This window comes from Staurois parvus, unplaced genomic scaffold (assembly GCF_062004578.1).
Source record: "Staurois parvus isolate SC_StPar_1 unplaced genomic scaffold, SC_StPar_1.0 ptg000978l, whole genome shotgun sequence".
NCBI lineage: Eukaryota > Metazoa > Chordata > Amphibia > Anura > Ranidae > Staurois > Staurois parvus.
Window position 1 is genome coordinate 291,154 of NW_028318774.1, and position 24,762 is coordinate 315,915.

The 24,762-nt window shown below is 43.8% G+C and overlaps 2 protein-coding genes across 2 annotated transcripts in view; one reads left to right on the plus strand and one right to left on the minus strand.

The window, feature by feature from the left end:
• Positions 1 to 2,154, minus strand: part of FANCM (FA complementation group M) — a 226,066-nt gene extending 223,912 nt beyond the window's left edge. Inside the window, exon 1 of the mRNA XM_089657217.1 lies at positions 1,469 to 2,154. Coding sequence (XP_089513343.1) covers positions 1,469 to 2,126 — 658 coding nt within the window. The 5' untranslated portion in view covers positions 2,127 to 2,154. The remainder of the gene's footprint in view (positions 1 to 1,468) is intronic.
• Positions 2,155 to 2,340: 186 nt separating this feature from the next.
• Positions 2,341 to 17,304, plus strand: FKBP3 (FKBP prolyl isomerase 3). The gene is made up of 7 exons (XM_089657218.1): positions 2,341 to 2,499; positions 4,703 to 4,804; positions 7,880 to 7,987; positions 10,582 to 10,717; positions 13,387 to 13,454; positions 13,622 to 13,719; positions 17,150 to 17,304. Exons 1-7 carry the CDS (start codon positions 2,386 to 2,388, stop codon positions 17,202 to 17,204), a joined length of 681 nt encoding a protein of 226 aa, XP_089513344.1. The 5' UTR covers positions 2,341 to 2,385; the 3' UTR covers positions 17,205 to 17,304.
• The last annotated feature ends 7,458 nt before the right edge of the window (positions 17,305 to 24,762 follow it).

Here is a 24,762-nt window from a genome sequence, read left to right on the forward strand (position 1 = left end):
CTATAGGCAAAGCCTGTTTTTTATTTTGCCTAGAGCAAGGGTGTGTTATAATCCCTGTCAGTTTTTTGGCCATCTTGCTCCCCCTTAGGCTAGGTTCACACCTATGCGTTTTGCAAAAATGCGCAGCAGTCCATTTAACATGATTTCCTATGCCTGCCTGGTACCAGAGAGAATGGCTTTTGGGGTACATGACACATGCACTTTATTCTGCATTCGCATGTAAATGGAAATTTACTCTTAATAACCACTTGAGCTCTGGAAGGTTTTACCCCCTTCATGACCAGACTATTTTTTTTTTTTGCCATTTTAACTGACAGTTGCATAGTCGTGAAACACTGCACCCAAATTAAAATGGATTTTTTTTCCTTACAGAAATAGAACTTTCTTTTGGTGCCATTTGATCACCACTGGCTTTATCTTGTATTATATGAACAAAAACTTTCTTACAATAGATATCCAAAAAATATATATTCTGCTACATGCCTTTGGTTAAAAAAAAATAATCCAAATAAGTGTATATTCATAGGTTTGTGGTGGAGTCTACAAATGATTGTATACATACTGGAAATTATGCAGCTATGACACTATACTGGTAAAGATGGTAATCTGGCAACAGCAGACACTGGCTGGGAGGTACAGCAACTGACTGACACCAATAGTGACACTAATACAGTGATCAGTGCTAATACTGCACACTGTCACTGTACTGACATTGGCTGGAAAGGGGTTAACATCTAGGGGCAATCAAGGGATTAACTGTGTGCCTAACAAGTGTAATGTGTACTACACAGGCTGCTTGTACTTGCAATCTTGCTTTTTTTTTCTCCCTGCTTGTCAGGGAGAAGAAACAGCAAGATTGCTATTCTGTTTACACAGACTCCTGTGTATTTGTCAACACAGGGGTCTGGGCTGTGACTTGGCAACACCAATCAGCAGGTTTCAACCAAAATCATTGGCTGAAACCGGTTGACAAAACGATGCTGTGGGTTGGCAGGGTGTGTGCCCATAGTAAATCTACAGTGGCGGGGCAGCAAGTGGTTAAGAAATTTGTTTTCTGCTGCACTTAGAGGGATATCTGAAATGCAGCAGAAGAGCACAAGAGGCTGCTTCTATCTGTATAGGTGCTGCACTAATGATTTTGTGGCCATTTTAGAATCATTTTATGGCAAGCGCCTTACTAGAGTTGGCTGCAGTTACTTTAGTGCCTACTAGCGGTTTTTGCACAATGACTATTATCAGGCATGTCAGAGGGGCTGAGGTTGTTTTCAGAGTGGGAGAGCAGAACAGAGAATCCAAATTACACAGCGGATCCTGCAGGGGTAGCGCTACACAACTCTTGTAGTGCTGCGGGCCATCATTTTCCTCTCTCTGCCAAGTGACATCACCCCCCCCCCAGTACACATCAACCCTTCACAATCAACAAATGCCCCAGCAGCATGATCTCAGATAGCAGCCATGGTGAAGGTACCTGTCATCACCACCATGTGCTCCTGAGGAATACCCATGACCCTGAAGCAGGCTTCAATCTGCTGGGCCACCAGAGGCTTAGTGGGAGCCATAAAGACGATCTTCCCAGATGGGTACCAGCGGTAGAAGTTGTACATCACCACGGCGGCAATGAAGGTCTTTCCCAAGCCGGTGGGCAGACAAACCAGGGTGTTGTGGAAGAGGGAGGTGTGCGCCATGGTCAGCTGGTACTCCCGGATGGGGTAGTTGGTGGGGTAGATCCAGACCCTGCCGGCGGACAGGTCAAAGCCTGGGAGGTTCTGGATGTCAGGATGGTGACCGGTGCCCAGGGGGTCAGAAGCACTGGAGGGATGGGGGACAGAGCCCAGGGGGTCAGGAGCACCGGAGGGATGGAGGACAGAGCCCAGGGGGTCAGGAGCATGGTCAGCTTCATTTAATGTTTTCTCAGCCTCATACACGGCCACCAGCAGCACATCATCATCCTCATCCTCTCCCAGCTGGGGTGTTGCCTGCCAGGCTGGAGGTGGTGGGACCACATTGGGGTTTCTCTGGAAGGGGACACCCTTCCTCCTCTTGGCAGGCTTGGCCTCCTTAGCTTGGGGCTCAGGGGCCACAGTGGACCCCCAGGCCTGGAAGAGAGTCCTCTGCTTTCCATTCATCCTGCCTCCGCCATGACACAGTCAACAGCTTCCCTTCCGGGTTTAAATAAGGCGCCCCCACCATACGTAGCGACAAAGGAAGTGACGTCTAAAACCCAGCGCCTGCCCTCTCCCCCTTCACCCCGCCCCCCAGTACGTCTCTGTGTGCCCTCATTCAACATGGTGGCATCAGCCAACTTGCCACGTGACGGGCACTTCCGCTCTCATACCTATTGAAAAGTTTCTATTTGGGGGGCGGGGTTAACAATAAGCACATGTCATGGCTGCCACAGGCGGGGAGCCGAGCCGAGAGTGGAGCGACGAGCAGCTTCACGGCGATGATCTGCCCAAGAAGGATGTGATCGTCTTCCTGCAGGAGCACGCCTCAGAATCGGTGTGTGTGTGTGGGGAGAGGGGGGAGTGAGAGGCAGGCAGCACATATGACCGAGATGGGGAGGGAGTCAACTATCATCACAGCACCGGAGTCCCCCCCCCCCCCCCGTTCCAGAACACGGACACTAATCTCCATCTACATGTATTCTACCCTTATCCGGGAACTTTTGAAAATAGCATCCCAGAGAATGGGAGGGAGGGGGTTAATAGTGGCAAAACTAGTGCACCATGGTGATTGGTTGTGCTAACAGAGGGAGGGGCTTCAAACTTGAGCCTATGTGCAAAGATTGGGGGGGGGGGGGGTGTATTATGTATATGTAATGTGCAGGGGGGTCAGGGGTATGTAATGTACAGAGTGCGGGAGGGGTCAGGGGTATGTAATGTACAGAGTGCGGGAGGGGTCAGGGGTATGTAATGTACAGCGTGCGGGAGGGGTCAGGGGTATGTAATGTACAGAGTGCGGGAGGGGTCAGGGGTATGTAATGTACAGAGTGCGGGAGGGGTCAGGGGTATGTAATGTACAGAGTGCGGGAGGGGTCAGGGGTATGTAATGTACAGAGTGCGGGAGGGGTCAGGGGTATGTAATGTACAGAGTGCGGGAGGGGTCAGGGGTATGTAATGTACGGATTACGGGGGAGGGGGGTTTGGGGACACGCGGGTGTGTTCAGATTCATTCATCCGCTCCTTTCCACGTGGTGCACTGTCCCATACGATTGTGTCTGTGTGTTCACGTCTATTGGCTGCCTGCATGTAGCTCCGGGGTGGGTGTCGCATCTTTCAGCAGCTCCGTGCGGAGGATGGGCTTCATCGGACATCTGAATGATCTGTTCTACACCCACATAACATTGTCCCTTACCTCTACAAGGGTTTACTGCTCATCTCTCTAGGGAAGTTGGTAAAGCAGTTTTACTTGCCTGATCCTCGGCTCAGGATCCTCGGCTCAGGTATAGTGTGTGATTCTGCTGTGAACCGGCCCTCAAGGTCCTGATCTGGAGCACTGATCATGGGTGCAAAGCTGAACACTTTTTTTTTATTAACCCATTCCTGCCTGCTCTGGAGTACTTGTTTAACGTTCTTAACGCCCAGGGGGGTGCAAAAGGATTATTGATCATGTGACCACTGTGATTGTCTGTCACAGTGGTCAAGTGATCGGACGCCGGTCTGGCTGGCATGCAATGTTTTCTCGGGACTGGGAGCCATCTTCGGGAGCTCCCAGCATATGAACATTACTCACCCAATGACACCTATGTGCAGCATGTGGGTGTTAAAGGCAGGATTTTTGCTGCCACATATATGGGTTACAGTAGCGTCAAGGGGTTAATGTGCATTTATTTCATTTTTGCAGAAGATGGAGTATGCCTGTGTCAGGGGAAAAAAACAGGTTGCTGGTAACGAGTATCAAGTGCGGTCACCTACCTCCTGCAACTCTGCTAGCAGACAGCAGCCCTTCTGAATAGTCAGAGCTCCATCACTGTTTTCTAGGGATAAGTCTCATCAGCCCCCTTCCACCTCACACACCTTCCTATTGGCCAAGGAAGCAGTCCATCATAACAGGGGCCAATAGGAATCTGTAGGGGCAGAGGAAAGCAGGCAAGTACCAACTACTCCTAAGGGGAATCAGGAGGGCTCAGGGTCAAAAATGGAGAAACGGCAGTAAAACCATGCGGAGGTCCCCATCCAGTTGTACTCAAAATGCCTGTACTATGTCCAAATATATAAAAGAAAAAATGTTGCTTCTGAATACAGATTTTAAATACAGGTGTACAGCAGTTTACGAGCACCTCGGTTAATGTAATTTTAGGTTTACGAATGAAAATAATGCCTCGGTTTACAAATTTGTTTTGCAATACGAACAGATTAATTGGTTTTCAATGCATTTACAAATTTTTTTTTAAATCATGTCCCTATACAGTACTATGCCTTTATAGTGCACTTTATAAACAGTTTTGAACAGACAAAGTACTTTTTTTTTTTTTTTTTTTTTTTTTTTTTTTTTACTTTTTTCTGACCTCTGGAACAGATTAATTGGTTTTCAATGCATTCCTATGGGAAACCGCATTTCGGTTTTCGAAATACGAAACATCCCGCAGAACAAATTAAATTCGTAAACCGAGGTATGCCTGTATTAGTCTCCATTTCATTATGTTTTAGTGGCAGATTTGTCCCATCAGCATTACAGCTTATCAATGTTGTTTTATTTCTAGTTCCTGGCAGAACACAAGTTGCTTGGAAATGTCAAGAATGTAGCAAAAACAGCCAAAAAGGATCATCTCATCACGGCCTATAACAAATTATTTGAAACAAAGGTAGGTTGGATATGTTAAGACGGGATTCATTAAAATGTAACTAAGACAGAATCTGAGTGTGTCTATGGGAGTCATTGACCTCGGGGTGCATGTAGAATCACTACAAGATATCTTAGTAAAAGCACCACATATTACAACCAATAACACTTAAGCACACAGTTAACCCATTGATTGCTCCTAGATGTTAACCCCTTCCCAGCCAGTGTCATTAGTATAGAATTAGCACTGATCACTGTATTAGTGTCACTATTGATGTCAGTGCACCCCCCCCCCCCCCAAGCCATCATCAGCTAGTGTCAGATTGCCCGCCACACTATCACAGTCTTAGTATAAGGTCCCATGTACACGGGACACTTCTGAATGATGGAAACTGACTGCTGGAAAACGTAGGTTACAAACCGTCTGTTTAGCTGCGTTTGCATAACGCGTTTATGTGCGTTTGCGTTTAGAAGGTTTTTTTTAAAGATAAGCACAGGAGAACCTCCCAAATGCCCAGAATGCACTGAAAAGTGGTAAATTATTAACTATTTCAGACTGTTTCAGAGAAATACAGAGAGTAGAAGCAGAGGCAGCAGTGCGTGTTAACATTAGCTTAGGTGTGAGTTGCTCATTAACATTTATTTTGTTTCTAAGGGTGGGAAAGGTGTCTGGTTCAGGGAGTCATTAAGGACACCTGGCAGGGGGTCTTCATGAGGAATTTGAGGTGTGAATGGTCAACATATCTTTTGTTTCCGAGGGTGGGAGAGATCTGAGGTGTGAATTGGTCATTACAATGTGTGACAAGCTTGGTAGGAAGATCCTGTGTTCAGTGTTTTGGCCATCTGAGCACCTTGAAAATGCTTTGCATGCATTTTTCATGATGAAAAAAGGCTCTGGACAGCATTGGGAACTGGAAGCGTAAAAAAAAAATTTGAAATGCTTATAAACGCGATTTGCCACGTTTACAAGCGTTTTGCATTTGAAACGCTAATAAATTTGACTGCTGAACGCAAGTTTGGTGTGTTCAAAAAAAATTACTGTAAACTCAAATGCCTGTAAACGAAGATGTGTACATGGACACATAGGAAAACATTAGGGAGAGTTCAGGGGCTGCTGAAAAAAACGTGAACAGCTCCTAAACATGAGTGTATCAGCTGCAGTGTACATGAGCCCTAAGTTGCTGATCGCCGCCATTACTAGTATAAATAAATAAAATTTCCAGTATATATACCATAGTTTGTAGATGCTATAACTTTTATGCAACCAATTAAACACTTGCCATCCGTCCTATATCAGAAGTACTGCTAAAGGGCAGCACAGCTGCGCAAAATCGCGTGTATATATACATGATTTGCATGTCGGCGTGTGTATATATACATGATTTGCATGTCGGCGTGTGTGTATATACATGATTTGCATGTCGGCTTGTGTGTATATGTGTATATATATATATATATATATATATATATATATATATATATACACACATGATTTACATTTCGGCGTGTGTATAAATACATGATTTGCATGTCGGCGTGTGTATATATATATATACATGATTTGCATGTCGGCGTGTGTGTATATATACATGATTTGCATTTTGCCGTGTGTATATATACATGATTTGCATTTTGGCGTGTGTATATATACATGATTTGCATTTTGGCGTGTGTATATATATATATATATATATATATACATGATTTGCATTTTGGCGTGTTTATATATATATATATATATATACATGATTTGCATTTCGGCATGTATATATACATGATTTGCATTTCGGCATGTGTATATATACATGATTTGCATTTCGGCGTGTGTATATATACATGATTTGCATTTCGGCGTGTGTATATATACATGATTTGCATTTCGGCGTGTGTATATATACATGATTTGCATTTCGGCGTGTATATATACATGATTTGCATTTCGGCGTGTATATATACATGATTTGCATTTCGGCGTGTGTATATATACATGATTTGCATTTCGGCGTGTATATATACATGATTTGCATTTCGGCGTGTATATATATACATGATTTGCATTTCGGCGTGTGTATATATACATGATTTGCATTTCGGCGTGTATATATACATGATTTGCATTTCGGCGTGTGTATATGTACATGATTTGCATTTCGGCGTGTATATATACATGATTTACATTTCGGCGTGTGTATATATACATGATTTGCATTTCGGCGTGTGTATATATACATGATTTGCATTTCGGCGTGTGTATATATACATGATTTGCATTTCGGCGTGTATATATACATGATTTACATTTCGGCATAGGGGGCGTGCGTGCACTGCTATTGGCGGCTGGGGATGTCAATCACCGGGTCCTGGATGGCAATTCCCAGCCGGTGATCGTCGGCAAAGCTGACGGGAGAGGCCTGTGTGTAAACGACACCGGTGTCCCTCCTTTCAGCATGCACATGCTGCTTTGTATCTCTTTGATTTCTTTTGTTCAGCTCCTAGGAGGAGGCAGAACAAGAAAAAAATCTAATGGCCCCCACACCATGCTAAACAGTATGGATAAAGGAATATCTGGGTATTGCTTTCAGGCAGCCACAGCATCCACAGATGGCAGAATACTTGAACATTGATTGCATTTGAAAGGATGCAGTCACTGTTCTGCCTACAATTTTCCACCCAGCTCCTTCAGTTCTTTGACTTTTCTGTAGACAGGGCCACCTATGGCTTGAATTTCCTCTGATTCTGCAGGAATTGGACAACATTCAAGCAGTGTATGGCCAGCCTAAGACCACATTCACCACTCGGCGCACTGAAAATGAATACTTGAGCCCAAAATTCTCATTTTTATATGCAGTGTTTCTCTCCCCCTGTGTCACAAACCATTATTAGTGCAATGAATAGCATGCGGTTGAATTTAGGCGTTGTGCCTGGATCTGATTATAGGCCATAAATACTCCCTCCAACATCACTGCAATGACAGAGTAAGAATTGCCTGCAAACATGCACAGCCTGAAACATTGACACTCATGAACAGGGGGCATGCAATACAGTCCAGCATTCTACAATCTATGTACATCTGTTTAAACTGCATGCTGTCTTCCAGCGTTTCAAGGGAACGGACCGTACTGAAAGTGTGACAAAACAAGTGAAAGATCTGAAAGTTGATGATGCAAAGGCTGCTGAAACCAAGACAGAAGAGGTGGTTGATGAGGTAGGTTGTTTGGACCGGAACTCCTGTCCAGAACCCCCCCCCCCCCCCCCCCCCCTTCCTTAACCACTTGCCTACTGGACACTTATACCCACTTCCTGCCCAGGCCAGAATTTTGAGCTTTCAGTGCTGTCGCCCTTTGAATGACAACTGCGCGGTCATGCAACACTGTACCCGTATGACATTATCTTTTTTTCACACAAATAGAGCTTTCTATTGATGGTATTTAATCGCCGCTGGGCATTTTATTTTTTGCGCTATCAACAAAAGAGCAAAAAATTAGAAAAAAAAAGTTTTTCTTTGTTTCTATTATAAAATTTTGCAAACAGGTAATTTTTCTCCTTCACTGATGTGCAGCACTGCTGGGCGGCACTGATGTGCAGCACTGCTGGGCACTGATCATCAGTGCCCTGATGATCAGTGACGGTCTGTTTTCTGACAATTGCCGGTTATCGGGAGTACATTCCTCACGCTGTGACAGTGTGGGGAAAGTGCAGCCGTCAACCACCAACTGCTTTTACCCGGTGATCTGCTGTGCTATTGGACACAGCTGATCACGTGGTAAAAGGTAGCTGTGATTGACCTTTTACCACATCACATGATCAGCTCGGTCCGTAGGACACAGCGACCACGGAGATCACCGGGGGCGCATTCTGGTAGAAAATCATGACTCCCTCCCAGAACTGGACAACCACGCTGTAGCCATCATTCAGCTATAGCCCGGTTGTCAAGTGGTTAAATCCCATGTAGAAATAGTGACTGCTATATTCTTGTGTTGTCCCTACTTTTTTTTCTGTTTTGTTGGGTCTTGGTTTACGTTGTGTCCCTGGAGACATGCGGCTTTTTTTTTTCCTGCTTTTTTTTAACTATAGAATAAAGCATTTTTTTCCTGCATACAGATGATTGATTTTATCAAACCCTGTTTCCTAAAATCTAAAGATCTTATGATTCTAAGCACTTTCTGCTATTCCAGTGCCTAAAATGTGAGACTGTCTGAGCTTTTTGATTTTGATGTTTTAGTTAGGGAGACTGGTCACTTTGTCCTTTCCCCCAACCAATGTGTATTCTTATCGCTGTGCTCCCTCGTCCTCCAGAGATGCTCAAAATTATCTGGTACACTTTGGTATAGAGAGCATGTGACTACCTCCCATAATGCAGTGCTCAGGCCCAGCAGCCAATTGCCAGACTCCGTGTCACATGATGAAGGGGCAAACAAAAAAAAATAAGATCCCTGTGCTCAAATCCCAACAGCTAGTGCATGCATTTATCCATCAGTTGTTAAAGGGGTGTAACCAGGGGCAAACTGACCATTTGGAAACTCAGGCACTGCCCGAGGGCTCGGGGTCAGTAAGGGGCCCCATGAGCTCCCCCTGGTACCTTTTTCATAGGCTTTTTTGAGTTCGGGCAAGGACACAGGGGCCCCATAATCCCCTATTAAATATAAAAGATATATAGTGAGCGCTCTCATAAATGTCAGCAGCTGGAACACTTTAGGCAACCATAATGCCTCAAACACAAACAGTCAATCTCAAAACAATAGAGTGCAGCGCTTAAAAAGATGAAAAGTCAATAAGGTGATAGTGTAGTATCCACAATGGTATACTGTAGATATACGGATTCCCACGGCCTCCACTCTGTCAGAATAACAGAAATGCGCACTCACCGGAAACGCATGGGTTATGCGCATGTGTGATCATGCATCACAGGCAATGGGTACATCAGAAGCCAGGCATCTCCCTCATGGTGGGTCATCACAGACTCCTAAGACAGGTCCAGGGGGTCCCCTTAAGGTCAGCCAGGTGCTTCAGGAAAAAACCTCCTCTTAGGATGGCAAAGTGCTTGCTCTATGGGAGTGAAAGCTCCAGACAGGAGCCCCAGGAAACAGATGCCCAAAATAGTGTAGTATGTCCAAAAAACGAATGTTTATTTATAAAAACAGCAGGGCACTATAGTAGTAGTGTAGTACATCATATGAAAGACAAATCTAGCAGTACTGACCCCAGTGATGATGGCCGCCGGGCCTCCTCGTGGCTCCGGCGGTGGAATGACGTCACGCTCTGCACAGTTCCTCCTAGCCTGGCTACTGATGTACCCATTGCCTGTGATGCATGATCACACATGCGCATAACCCATAATCCCCTATTGCCCGGGGGCCCCACGAGTTGTCAGTCCGCCCCTGGGTGTAACCACATATGAACACTAGAAATTCTGAAGGACCCTCTGCACACTGGTATATACCCTTTCAAGCAGACTATGCAACAAATAGGGATATTTAGTTCACACATATTGCAATACATGCGTAAGCTGGCCAACTGCATCAAAGTAATCCCTCTATGGCCAGTCCTACTCTGCCTACGCAAATGCTACTGTGGACACAATGCTAACATGATGAAGGGGATGACGGCATCAACACTGTAAGCTCCGTCACAGAGCTTACACAGGGATACATGAGCAATATGTTATTTTACAAAGTGTAGTTTATTTGTATCAGATTTTGAATAAATTATATTCATTTTCTACTTATTAATTTCTAAATGTCTTTCCATGCCTCTATCCAGACAGTGTTTGGAGTTTAAATGTATGTTATTATTTATTAGGGTCCCCCCAAGTACACCAAGTTCATGCTGAAGAAGGGAGATAAGACTAACTTTCCAAAGAAAGGAGACACTGTGCATTGTTGGTACACCGGGACGTTGGAGAATGGAACAGTGTTTGACAGCAATATAACAACAAGTAAGCCCCCCCCTATGATTTAGATGTCATTTTTAAAGTTCTGTATTTATTATTTATATCTCCTATTCCAATTGTGGTTTTTCAGTGACCTGTATGTGACAAGTTGTGTTTATTCCCAACTTTGCTTTTGGATAATGTGAGGACCAGGATTTGATGAGGCTTCTCCTTCATGTCTCTGTTACAAATACATGAAAACAAGTGTTTAGGTTGCATTCTGCAGATGTTCCTCTTTTCTACAATCAGCTTTATGGTAGCAGTAATATGACTTGCAATGTGCATTGCAAGCCAGTTGATTAAAGGATAAGTTCACCGTTTGAGAACTTATTACGTGTTCCACCCATTTTTATGGTGTAATATGTTCCGCTCCTGCAGCTCTCTCCAGTTGCCCCCCTCCCATTTGAAAAGAGCACAGTTGTGCAGGGACTGAAATAAATGTCTGCCTCTATTGCAGGTACAGGCAGACCGTTACAAGGACAGTCTGCAGGAGCCTGACATTGCACCCACGATCTGCTGATTGCTTCTCTGTCTGGCACTCCAATGGATGTGTCTGGGTTTGGCGGTTGCCGGAATGGTACTTGCCTGACTACATTGTGCCAAGTGTAAAGTTTGGTGGAGGGGGGATTATGGTGTGGGGTTGTTTTTCAGGGGTTGGGCTTGACCCCTTAGTTCCAGTGAAGGGAACGCTTAAAGCATCGGCACACCAAGATATTTTGGACAATTTCATGCTGCCAACTTTGTGGGAACAGTTTGGGGATGGCCCTTTCCTGTTCCAACATGACTGCGCACCAGTGCACAAAGCAAGGTCCATAAAGACATAGGTGAGCGAGTTTGGGGTGGAGGAACTTGACTGGCCTGCACAGTCCTGACCTCAACACAAAAGAACACCTTTGGGATGAATTAGAGCGGAGACTGCAAGCCAGGCCTTCTCATCCAACATCAGTAACTGACTTCACAAATGAGCTTCTGGAAGAATGGTCAAACATTCCCATAGACACTCCTAAACCTTGTGGACAGCCTTCCCAGAAGAGTTGAAGCTGTTATAGCTGTAAAGGGCGGGGCCAACTCAATATTGAACCCTATGGACTAAGACTGGGATGCCATTATAGTTCATGTGTGAAGGCAGACGGCACAATATTTTTGGCAATATCGTGTACAGAAGTGAGTACACCCCTCACATTTTTGTAAATATTTTATTATATCTTTTCATGTGACAACACTGAAGAAATGACACTTTGCTACAATGTGACGTAGTGAGTGTACAGCTTGTATAACAGTGTAACTTTGCTGTCCCCTCAAAATAACTCCACACAGCCATTAATGTCTAAACCGCTGGCAACAAAAGTGAGTACACACCGTGCTGCAGCTCAGTTCCAGGGTCTTGGCAATCTTCTTATAGCTTAGGCCATCTTTTATGTAGAGCAACAATTTTTCTTTTTTTTTAGATCCTCAGAGTTCTTTGCCATGAGGTGCCATGATGAACTTCCAGTGACCAGTATGAGAGATTGAGAGCGATAACACCAAATTTAACACACCTGCTCCCCATTCACACCCGAGACCTTGTAACACTAACGAGTCACATGACACTGGGGAGGGAAAATGGTTAATTGGGCCCAAATTGGACATTTTCACATAGGGTTGCACTCACTTTTGTTGCCAGCGGTTTAGACATTAATAGCTGTGTGTTGAGTTATTTTGAGGGGACAACAAATATACACTGTTATACAAGCTGTACACTCACTATGTCACATTGTAGCAAAGTGTCATTTCTTCAGTGTTGTCACATGAAAACATATAAGAAAATATTTACAAAAATGTGAGGGGTGTACTCACTTCTGTGAGATACTGTATATGCACGTGCTTTATAGTGTTTAAGAAGCAATATTAGGTATTTATACAGTAAAGCTGCACTAAATGAAGGCATACACATCTTCTCAGCAGTCCCTCCCTGGAGCCGGCATCTTCTCCTGTATGCTGGGTTTTTGCTGGTGCGGGATGACGTCACTCCTACGAGTGCACAGGAGCTAATCATCCCAGCACACAGTCGAGGAATCTCTGAGGAGGCAGGTAAGAGTGTTTTATTGCAGAGGAGGCATTGCATGTCTCTTCTGTAATACAGTGCCTGCCTGTTCAGTGTATCATAGCAGGAACATTAGTTTGCATTAAAGGAAGTTTGCTTCAAAGCAACTTGGATGCTTCTGAACAATTTTAAATTAGTTCATATAAAGAACAGAATATTTACCTCTTCTCCTGCCTGCATCATGACCTCCAGTCTTGAAGAGCTTAAAAATACTTAGCATCTGGGAATATCAGATTCCTTGCCGCCTCTGTGCTTTGTGGTTCTTCTTGACCACCCTACGTTGCTACAGGACACAGCAACATGGGATACAGTGAAGGAACCACAACAGGCAGCAGGGATCAGACAACCAACACACCCAGAAGGCAGGGGAACAGGCAAATATAACATTTCTTTTACAGGCACTGTCTTTAATTTTTTTTTCAAAGTGACAGTTACTTAAACAAAATTCTGTGACCTGCTGAGAAACTTTATTTTGTACTAACTTTTATTTCTCATGGCTAACCTGGAATGTGCAGTTCCATACTAACTGCATAGACATGGATCCTCTAAGCCTGTTAGCACACCTAATTCACTGATTTAATTTTTGTGTCAGGTGCAAAGAAGAAAAAAGCCACCAAGCCCTTGGCCTTCAAAGTTGGTGTTGGCAGAGTCATCAGAGGTGTAAGTAAAGGAACACACAGCTTGTAACAAGATTTGCTTTGGGCTAAACAGATATGAATTCATCTTTTAATTACAGAGAACCCTTGCCTGTACAGAAAATATCAGTAGGTGTATAAGAAATATGTTCAGATCCCTTTTTTTTTTTTTTTTTTTTTTTTTTCTTACAGTGGGATGAAGCCCTGCTCACCATGAGCAAAGGCGAAAAAGCTAAACTTGAAATCGAGTCTGAATGGGCCTATGGCAAGAAGGGTCAGCCTGATGCCAAGTATCCTTTATCTTTTCTTTTCAGCTGCTTGTTGCAACCTCTTTATATGTATGTATATATAAGTATATGTATGTGTGTATATGTATGTATGTACACACGTACACACACACACGTACACACACACACACGCGTGTACACACACACACACACACACACTTATTTGAACACCCTACGATTTTGCTAGTTCTCCCACTTAGAAATCATGGAGAGGTCTGAAATTCACATTGTAGGTGCATTCCCACTGAGAGACAGAATTTGAAAAAAAATTCAGGAAATCACATTGTATGATTTTGAAAGAATTTATTTGTATCGCACTGCTGAACATACAGTCAGGTCCAAAAATATTGGGACATCGACACAATTCTAACATTTTGGGCTCTATACACCACCACAATGGATTTGAAATGAAACAAACAAGATGTGCTTTAACTGCAGACTGTCCGCTTTAATTTGAGGGTATTGACATCCAAATCAGGTGAATGGTGTAGGAATTACAACAGTTTGCATATGTGCCTCCCACTTGTTAAGGGACCAAAAGTAATGGGACAGAAAAATAATCATAAATCAAACTTTCACTTTTTAATACTTGGTTGCAAATCCTTTGCAGTCAATTACAGCCTGAAGTCTGGAACGCATAGACATCACCAGACGCTGGGTTTCATCCCTGGTGATGCTCTGCCAGGCCTCTACTGCAACTGTCTTCAGTCCCTGCTTGTTCTTGGGGTATTTTCCCTTCAGTTTTGTCTTCAGCAAGTGAAATGCATGCTCAATCGGATTCAGGTCAGGTGAGTGACTTGTCCATTGCAGAACATTCCACTTCTTTCCCTTAAAAAAACTCTTTGGTTGCTTTTGCAGTATGCATGAGGGTAAAAAAAAAAACATAAAACCTTCAGTGTGCAGCTCCCCCCGCAACCCCCCTAATACTTACCTGAGCCTGATCCAGCAATGTGCACGAGAGCCAAAGCACTCTCGCAGGTCTCTCTCTCTTTCCTCAATGGCTGAGACACAGCAGTGGGAGCCATTGGTTTCTGCTGCAGCCAGTGAGGATGGGGCGAGGCTAAACCACACTGTGTGTCCCATAGACGCACACACGAGTGCCCACAGAACAAGCAGCTTGCTCTGGGGTCACTCAGCAGGGGGATTGGGCCATAAGCGCTGATGGACCTGAGAAAAGGAGGATTGGGGCTGCTCTCTGTAAAACCATTGCACAGAGCAGGTATGATTTGTTTATTTAAAAAAAAAAAAAACCTTAACCCCTTTTTAAGAGGGTTGCAAGGTCCATTGATGGACATAAGTCCCACCCTCTGTATCTATTATCTTGCTCTCAGTGCTGCTCTGCTACAAAATTAAAGTGTTACTAAACCCACAACAGTAAAATCAGTCTGTATATGCAGTAAAGCATGTTTGTTATACTTGCTGTGGAACTTAAGGGGTTAATCCTCTGCATTGTGTAAAAAGGATGTTTGATCTGGACTTCTCTGATCCTCCCCTTCTTCCAGTGTCCCTTTCTTATCTCCTCATAACACATATCATGTGGGATCACTGCACATGCTCAGTTAGGTGTGTATTTCTTAAGGGTTTTTTTTTTCCTTGGGAGAGTGCATGTTATCAGCATAGGCCAATCAACACTCTCCAGACAGGTCAGGGGTCCTGCATCCTCCTAGAGCAAAATGAAAACTCCTACAAGCTTTAGCCAGTGCTCTGCCGGACACTGATAGAAGTCACAAGACCGCTCTAACTGCTGATGAGAAAAGGTATTTAGCAGTTTATATTTACTAAAATAATTGCATTTCTGTGTACTGTGGGAGACCAGATACAGTGAATGACGAGTGCGGGGTTTAGTAACACTTTAAGACATAATGAGAGGGGGTTCTCCGTTGTTGGTCTACAGTTTGTTTGGCCGTGTCCAATCCTCCTGTAGGTAACAGTATAGACTAAATTTGACTTCCTGTGTCCCCTGAATGGACTCCCCAGAAAAGGGTTTTTATGGTGAGTACAAGAATATCAGAAAAGCACAGGTTTACTTTAAAACCCATATTTCAGTTGGTGTAAGCCCAAGACCTCATACTCATTTGTGCTTCCTATAAGATTTTCCTTGAAAAACTTCTAAAGAAATTACAGGTTTTAGGCCTCTTCCCTTTTTTTTCTGCATCCACAAATAAGGTTTCACTGTAGATATTAGTAATGTGTTATGAGAATCTTGTGGATTTGCCAGGTTGAGTCAGCCGCAGGTGTCCTCATTACACCCATAGACCATAAAATAAAAAAAATAGTTTGCGAACAGAAATCCATCCATTGCTAGTCATGGCATGCTTTGCAAGCATCTCTTGACATGCTGAGAAAAATTCCTGGAAGTTATTTTTTATGTGTTATCTCTTTCCTGGAAATGGTTATTTTGGTACTGTTTGAGAAAACGATATTGTACATTTTACACCCCATTTGTCGCATTAACTGCAATTTTCTTCGCTCAATCTAGTTTGACATCAACGAGAGAAGGGCTAGATATACTCTCCTACTAAGATTTTTCCTCCTCAGTGACTACACAATGCAGGAACTACATTGATTGATTGGCTCATCTCCACTATAGGACAGCAGACAATATATCCACAAGACTCAGGTGTGCACTTGGAGGCAAATGAAAACAAAAGTGCACCAACCTTGCGCATTAGCTCAATAAAAAGCTATAATTTATTAAAATGAGATGTATACTCACAAACAAGGCAGTATAAAAGGCATACAAAATCCTAGAAAGAACATTGAAGTGCGAGACCCGTGCAGATCCCACCGAGTGCGGAGACCGAGTTCAGCTAACGCGTTTCAAAGGGAGATTCCTTCTTCCTCAGAGTTAACAAAACCATGAGTGCCCTCTTCTATATATATATATATATATATATATATATATATATATATATATATATATAGAAGAGGGCACTCCCTCTCGGTGGGATTTGCATGGATCTCGCACTTCAATGTTCCTTCTAGGACTTTATATGCCTTTTTTATACTGCCTTGTTTGTGAGTATACATCTCATTATAGCTTTTTATTGAGGTAATGCGTAAGGTTGGTGCGCTTTTTGTTTTTCATTTGCAGTACTGGTTGGGCTTCCCCAGCCTTGTTGAGCTGCACAACCTTTGAACCATTGGTGGATGAACTTCCTTAGTGGTTGATCCATCCACCCATTCCTGAACTGGGTTCGCTGAGTGCAGGAGGTATTGTTTCTGTGTACACTTGGAGGCTACTGACCTGATCTATTAGGCTTCTTATGGGGCACAGATGGGTGCAAATATTTTAGGTACATATAAGGATGATCTCCGTCAAACACTGGTGTTACTTTGTTGTCGGTCAGTCTTGGCTTCCCTTCCAGGCTGTACTGATCCAATTTCCAAATTAGTGATGGAGCTACTAGGTTTCCTTAACTACATAACCCAGAATCCCACCCAATGCCAAGCTGATTTTTGAAGTGGAACTGGTTGACATTAACTGAAAATGAACAGCTGTGATCTTCAACTACCAGAATGTGAGGGAAATAAATGCTTTGTTTACACATCTGCTGCCAACTATGTAAATAAAATGGACAAATTTGATCTTTCATTTGTTTCTTAAGATTAGCTATAGAAAATGACTTGTGACATCTACTTGGCTGCATGGGAGAGTTGTACAGGTATTTGAAGAGCTCCAGGTTAGCCTCGTGGCCCCCTCCTTGTGAACTTAGCTTTGGCGCCCCCCTTCATCTGCTGACCCACAAGTTTAGAGAACTTCAGATGTTGCTTTGTTGATGGTCGCAACGGAAGGTTGGAACTTGGGGATATTCTAAAGTGTGCATCTGGATTGGGGGGGGGGGGCTGCCTTGGCATAGAGAGGCAGGGTGGATTTGATCTAAATCACTAGTGCAAAGACTCGATTTAAATCATAATTTTTTTAAAGAGCAACTGTCATCTCTGACCCGCTGTTGACTCACTGACAGTCCCATTCACTTTAATGGGACGTCTGGTGATGCGGCAGTGACACAACAAGGTGAGGGACGTGGCGGCAGCAGGTGAGTGGATGCCCACTAACAGGAGCTGCCATGGTGGATCTAAAATGACAGGTGCTCTTTGAATGTAAGGAATCAGACTCATTGTTGCTGGTAGTTAGAATTTTTAATATTTGATGACCAAATAAAGGTTTCCATTTTAGAATAATAAGCTGTCAGGTTAGTAAAACAGCGATATCAGAACCGATTTTAGGTTAATAGGTTCATCACACATAGCTGGAGAACGACTCAAATTCTTTTATTTCATGTTTTTTCTCATGGTTACTGTGAAATTGTGTGAATGCATTGCATGTTATCATAATAGCTTGCATTCATTGAAGGAGTTTACCAAAAATTAAAATATTGCAGAATATACAGCCTCATACTACATAACTAAGCTCTATTTCATGCTGAATAAACTAAGTTTTCTATTTAAGATACATGAATAATTATCTTATCTTTTTTACTCAAAGCATTTTATTCAAATACATTTGATCAAAATCAAAAATCCAATTTTTAAATAAAAAAAATCCAAAACAAAATATTTTTAATTATTTTTATCCACCCTCTCCAGAGGTATGTGCAAATAGATTCTAAATCCAGTGTACTGGGCTACAGGTAGAGACATGTACACAGTAATGAGTGTTGTAGCACAATCTTTGCCTGGAGGATCGTTAAAGCGTAACCCTCTTCAAAAAGGTATACAACCAAAAAAAATGCAACCCTAACCCCGTGTTAAGGTTATATTTTTTTTTTTTTTTTTTTTGAGTGATCACAAGCAGACAAACGTTTACTTTTTAAAGGATAAGTTCATCTTTCTCAACATGTGACCCCTATATTTAGGATTTAACTTGAGCATCCACCACCTCAGCCCAAATCTGCCCTCTGTCACAATTTAAAAACAGTGGGGCTCCGCCCACATGGTCATGTCATTCATTCATAAAGTTCAATGAATGAATGCCTACAAGTAGTGCCAGCCATTGCGGCAGATGGTTTGTAGTTCATTGATTCTTCCTGCAATTAAGTAACTGCTTGCCTGTAGGAGAGATATGGGCAGACAGTGTACTAACAGTCTGCAAGAGCCTAAAATTACACCTGTGAACTGCTGATCATGGATGCAATGCTTTAGAGCAGCGGTTCTCAACCTGGGGGTCGAACGACCATTTCCCAGGGGTCGCCTAAGACCATTGGAAAACATATTTCCGATGGTCTTAGGAACCGAGACACCGCTGCTGTCTCCGGCGATGTGTGGGCGGGATGATATGCTGCCCCTGTCACCGCCTCCTCGCCGCTGATTGGCCACCGGAACTGTAGCTCAGGAGAGGCACACAGGCGGCCAATCACCGGCGAGAAGGTGGAGCTTGGAGAGGAGGAGCCGAGCGGCAGCGCGCGGAGATCGAAGAAGATCGAGGGAGCTGCAGGAACGAGTGAAGAGAGAGGCCAGAGAAGGAAGACAGCTGACAGGTAAGTGCAAATTTTGCTGCTGCAGCCAGGTATGCTGCCTGTAGATGGGAGAGGGAGAGAGCGAGCCCAGGCTGGAGCAGGAGTCAGCAAGGTAAGTATCATTGGTGTCAGTGGAAGGGATAGTGCCCCATCATTTGTGTCACTGACGCCAACGATGGGGCACTATTCCTCCCCCCACTGACGCCAACGATGGGGCACTATTCCTCCCCCCACTGACGCCAACGATGGGGCACTATTCCTCCCCCCACTGACGCCAACGATGGGGCACTATTCCTCCCCCCACTGACGCCAACGATGGGGCACTATTCCTCCCCCCACTGACGCCAACGATGGGGCACTATTCCTCCCCCCACTGACGCCAACGATGGGGCACTATTCCTCCCCCCACTGACGCCAACGATGGGGCACTATTCCTCCCCTCACTGACGCCAACGATGGGGCACTATTCCTCCCCCCACTGACGCCAACGATGGGGCACTATTCCTCCCCCCACTGACGCCAACGATGGGGCACTATTCCTCCCCCCACTGACGCCAACGATGGGGCACTATTCCTCCCCCCACTGACGCCAACGATGGGGCACTATTCCTCCCCCCACTGACGCCAACGATGGGGCACTATTCCTCCCCCCACTGACGCCAACGATGGGGCACTATTCCTCCCCCCACTGACGCCAACGATGGGGCACTATTCCTCCCCCCACTGACGCCAACGATGGGGCACTATTCCTCCCCCCACTGACGCCAACGATGGGGCACTATTCCTCCCCCCACTGACGCCAACGATGGGGCACTATTCCTCCCCCCACTGACGCCAACGATGGGGCACTATTCCTCCCCCCACTGACGCCAACGATGGGGCACTATTCCTCCCCCCACTGACGCCAACGATGGGGCACTATTCCTCCCCCCACTGACGCCAACGATGGGGCACTATTCCTCCCCCCACTGACGCCAACGATGGGGCACTATTCCTCCCCCCACTGACATCAGTGATGGGGCGCTAGTCCTCCCACTGCAAAATTACAGTTATGAAGTAGCAACGAAAATAATTTTATGGTTGGGGGTCACCACAACATGAGGAACTGTATTAAGGGGTCGCGGCATTAGAAAGGTTGAGAACCACTGCTTTAGAGGCTCCCAAGAAAAAAAATATAAATGTACATTTTGTGCTTTTTTTTTTTTTTTTCCCCCCTTTTGTTTTCTTGGTGAACTTGACTGCCTGGAATTTCTCACGGTGGGTTTTTTTGGATGATGACAAAAGCAGGCCCTACCTACATGTGTGTTGAAAGGGTCACTTGTCTGCAACAGAAGTTCATGGGACAAGATGACCATGCAGGAAAACAATTGAGACATGGGTGAAGTGTTACCCTAAATCAGACAGTGCCTGAACAAAGACAGGGGCAGCAGTTATTTCATGAAAACCATATTTTTAAAATACTCAGATTACATACACATTGACCTAAGTATGATGGTGTGAACCTCCTGCACTACTACTCAAATATAAAAAACTAAAAAGGAGAAGATGCCAACATTAAATCATATACCCATGATCTGAACTAAATCAATATCTAAAAGAATGTGACGCTACTCATAAATCTCAAAAAACAAACAAGTGAATTATTGATAACCTAAAGTGCCATACGAAAATGACCTCTATAATAAATGAATAAATATAAAATCATGCAATGTGACACGTGAATACAGTACATAAAATAAATCTGCTGTGAAAGTGAATAATAATCAAGTGATCACAGTGATACTACAATACCCCTATAAATATAACACAAAAAAATGTGCATTGGACTATTGTATTGAGATGAGAACCAACCATACACTAGTACCTAAGTATTGCCAATTCAAATATAGAATAATGTGCCAAAAAATGGATCTCTAATATAAGAACATCACATAAGTGCAATATAAATACAAAAATATAAAAAATTAATATGTAGATGAAACATATGTGATAACACGTGCAGGGGCGGACTGACAACTCATGGGGCCCCCGAGCAATAGGGGATCATGGGGCCCCTGTGTCCTTGCCCAAATTAAAAAAAAAAAAAGCTTATGAAAAAGGTACCAGGGGCATCTTGTGGGGCCCCCTACTGACCCCGGGCCCTCGGGCAGTGCCCGAGTTTCCAAATGGTCAGTCCGCCCCTGAACACGTGCAAGTAACACGCTGATTGAATCAAACTGTCAAAGTCTGATCTGTGCTCAAAAAAGTCCAATGAGTGGGTAACACCACTACTTCAACTCCAACACACGTGCCAATAAAGTGAAGTAACTCCTGGTGCAGAAAATCCAACCAACACCTAAGTGTTTTCTGCAGCGTTTTTGCAGAAAGACGGTACAGTCCATTTAACATGATTTCCTGTGGGACATGTTCACACCTGTGCGTTTTTTTGGAAAGGGTCAGGAAATTTTTTGAATGCAAAAAGTTACGTTTTTGGTTCTATAGACTTCAATAGAAACTCTGCAGAAAAGCATGTATTACATTTTTGATGGGTTTTAAATCTGCCTAGCAACAAGAAAAATACAAAAAGAAAAAAAACGCAATGCAAAAACTGCTCAAATGCAACCTGCGTCTGTGTGAACCTAGCCTAAAACGTATGCGACTTAAGTGATTGGGTTAATATTTTTAAAATGTACGTGGTGTCAGTAATGTGAACAATTGGCAGTGAGTATTAATAGAAATCTAAAAGTACTGAACAGACAACTGATAAAATCAGGCAGTAAAAGGTACCTTCCTACATGCGGTCATACCAGGGAGACCTCTTATTCTGTTCTTACCCAGCTCCACCCAGGTATTGGCCCGTAATGCTGTTAGGTGCCCTCACCAGTGAATTGGGAGGTGGGTGCTAAGTGCTGCAGCTCAGGAGCTGGTCCCTGTCCTTTATAAGAGAAGCTGGGGCGCACATTAGTGCCTTTCTGCAAAAAGGCTCAAGTCCATTGGACATGGTTTCCTATGGAACGTGCACATCTGTGCTATTTTGAGCAGCTGCATTTTTGGAAAGGGTCAGACTTTTTAAACACAAAGGTGCGTTTTTGCTACAAAGTTCTGTCCCCCCCCCCAAAAAAAAATGCCAAATATGGGGGGGGGGGGAATCTGAAGCAGAACTTCCCTTTTTTGGTGTTATTCCACTTTAAGCAGCACCATTCACCCATTTCACAAAGATTGTCAACCTTAATGTAAAGTGGCTAATTCACGGCTACAACCTTCTGTTATCTCGGTTCAGAATACATTTTAGCTAGCTGTAATTTTTCAAGGCTGTGAGCTCCCACTTACCTTTAGGTTTTATAATGCCAACACACCTTCAAGGCATTCTATATGCCCTCCTACCCGTATCTTGTGTTTTTCACCTGCATAGGATGTACATGGATCATGTAGCTTCATGGTGTCATTTGATGGCCTGTACACACAGCTTATAGTAGAGTATATATATATATATATTGACATTTCTTTGTTAGAAGTTTCTGTCTGCGGTCAAACATGAGGCATGCTGCATGACACTGAACAGGTTATTGCATGAATGTTGGATGTAGTGTGAGACCTGACAGTCCCGGAGTCTCCCAGTTTACTGCTGGTACAGGTGAGAGCTACAGCGTAATCAGATGTGATACAGACACAGGTTGTAACACAGAGTGGATGGCAATGCATGCATTGGATGCTGTGTGATTCAGAACAGGAAGCTGTCTTGTCACTTTTGTGAGCATGGACAAGATAGGTGTATGAATACATGAACATAGGGGAATAGATGAGCCATGCCACTACAAACTGCAACCACATGTCAGCTTATCATTAAAAGTTAGGGCAGACAAGGACATACAGTATAACTACACTATTACCTTGTTAAAAACAATGAAAACATTTGTATAAGTACAATCCCTTTAAGTGGAAGTGAGTCGTCCTTGTGTTTCAGAGCAGTGATACAGAAGTGCCAGGTGTAAACATAGCCAATGGTTAAAGTGGTTGAATACTTACTGAAGTGACTGGCCTCAGGTGATCCACAGAGATTAAAAAAAAAAAAAAATCCTCCTATATAAAGTTGTACCTGTTTAACTGTAGTACTTTTTCTCTACATCAGTTCAAAGTTCAGAATGTAAAAAAGCTTGTCTGAGCTGTCAGAAAAAGGGGAGGAGAGCTGGTTGAGAAGGGGGAATGTGTTGCTTCCCTCCACAACAGACAGGAACAGAGCTGAGGCATAGGCTGTGTCCTCGAGCTGCCTTTCCATCATTTTTTTTTTTTCTCTTGGTGTCCAGAAAACCTGTCAGAAGTGACTCATGCTGATGGCAGGAGGAGCAAGGCAGCAGAAAGAGATGCTAGTTAGTGCTCTGGATTGGTGCACACACTATAGAAGGATTTGCTTTGTTCATTTCATCTCTGAGGTTTACAGCCACTTTAATGTGTTAGTTAACCTACTCATTTTTTTTTTTTTTCCAGAGAAAGTGAACTAACACCCTACACCCCCATTCTCAGCTGTACTTGCCTCCATGGGTAGATGTGCTATCAATGTCCAGGCTGGTCTAGTGCTCCTGGGGATTGAAAATCCTCCCTCATCATTCTGTTGGGCTTCCAGGATGACTCAGAGTTTCTGATTGGTGAGTACTATCATATGGATGAGGAGGCAGGAAGGGAGTTGAGGGTGTAGGGTTTTAGTTCACCTATTCGTTTTTTTTTTCTCTCAAAAAGCTGAACTGTTTAAAGCAGAATTCCAGTTTGGGAAAATACAAATTAAGTAGTTAAGCAAGTGGGAAAATGAACAAAAAAAAAAAAAACCTTGCCTCAAGCACTGTCCCCCAAAGTCTTACTGCTCCAGACATTCATCATCAGTTGTTTCAAGATGAATAAAGGCCCATCCTGTGCAGCCCATTTCCTATGAGCCCTGAATGTGCCATGATCTTAGCAAGGAAGAAGAGTACCCACCACCGCTGATGCTAAAAGAAAACTATTTAGAACACTGCACAATTAACTCGGATAATAAATATGTACAAGGGGCATCTAAACAAAAAAAGCAGGAGCAGATCTGCTATAAAGGAGTCTTTGAAAACAGAAATATTGGAGCTGCCCTTTTGGTTTGGCTTGGATTGTCCTGAAGTCCTGTCTCCTGACCAAGATGGCCACTTTCACAGAGGAACGAGGAATGACTAATGCAGGCCACAGATGGGTCGAAAATCGGCCGATTTTTCGGCCGAAAATAAAATCGGATAATTTTCTGATCGTTCGTGGGCTAATTGTTCGGCCGTTTTTCGGTATTTTGGCAGATTTTTTTTTATTGGTAAAGTTGGAAAAAGATCGGCCGATTTTGCCGATCGGCCGATTTTCGCGGCAATTATGGGCAAATCGGCCGATCTTTTTACCAATAAAAAATCTGCGCATGAGCAGTGACCTGCAAGAGGAAGACAAAAAGAAGAGGAGGAGGAGGAAGAAGAGGAGGAGGAGGAAGAAGAGGAGGAGGAAGAAGAGGAAGAAGGAGGAGGATGAAGAAGAATTCCAGTCCTGCAAAAAGTGTCCCTGCAGAGAGCTCAGTTATTTTTTTGACGGTTCCTTGACATTTATAGCAGTT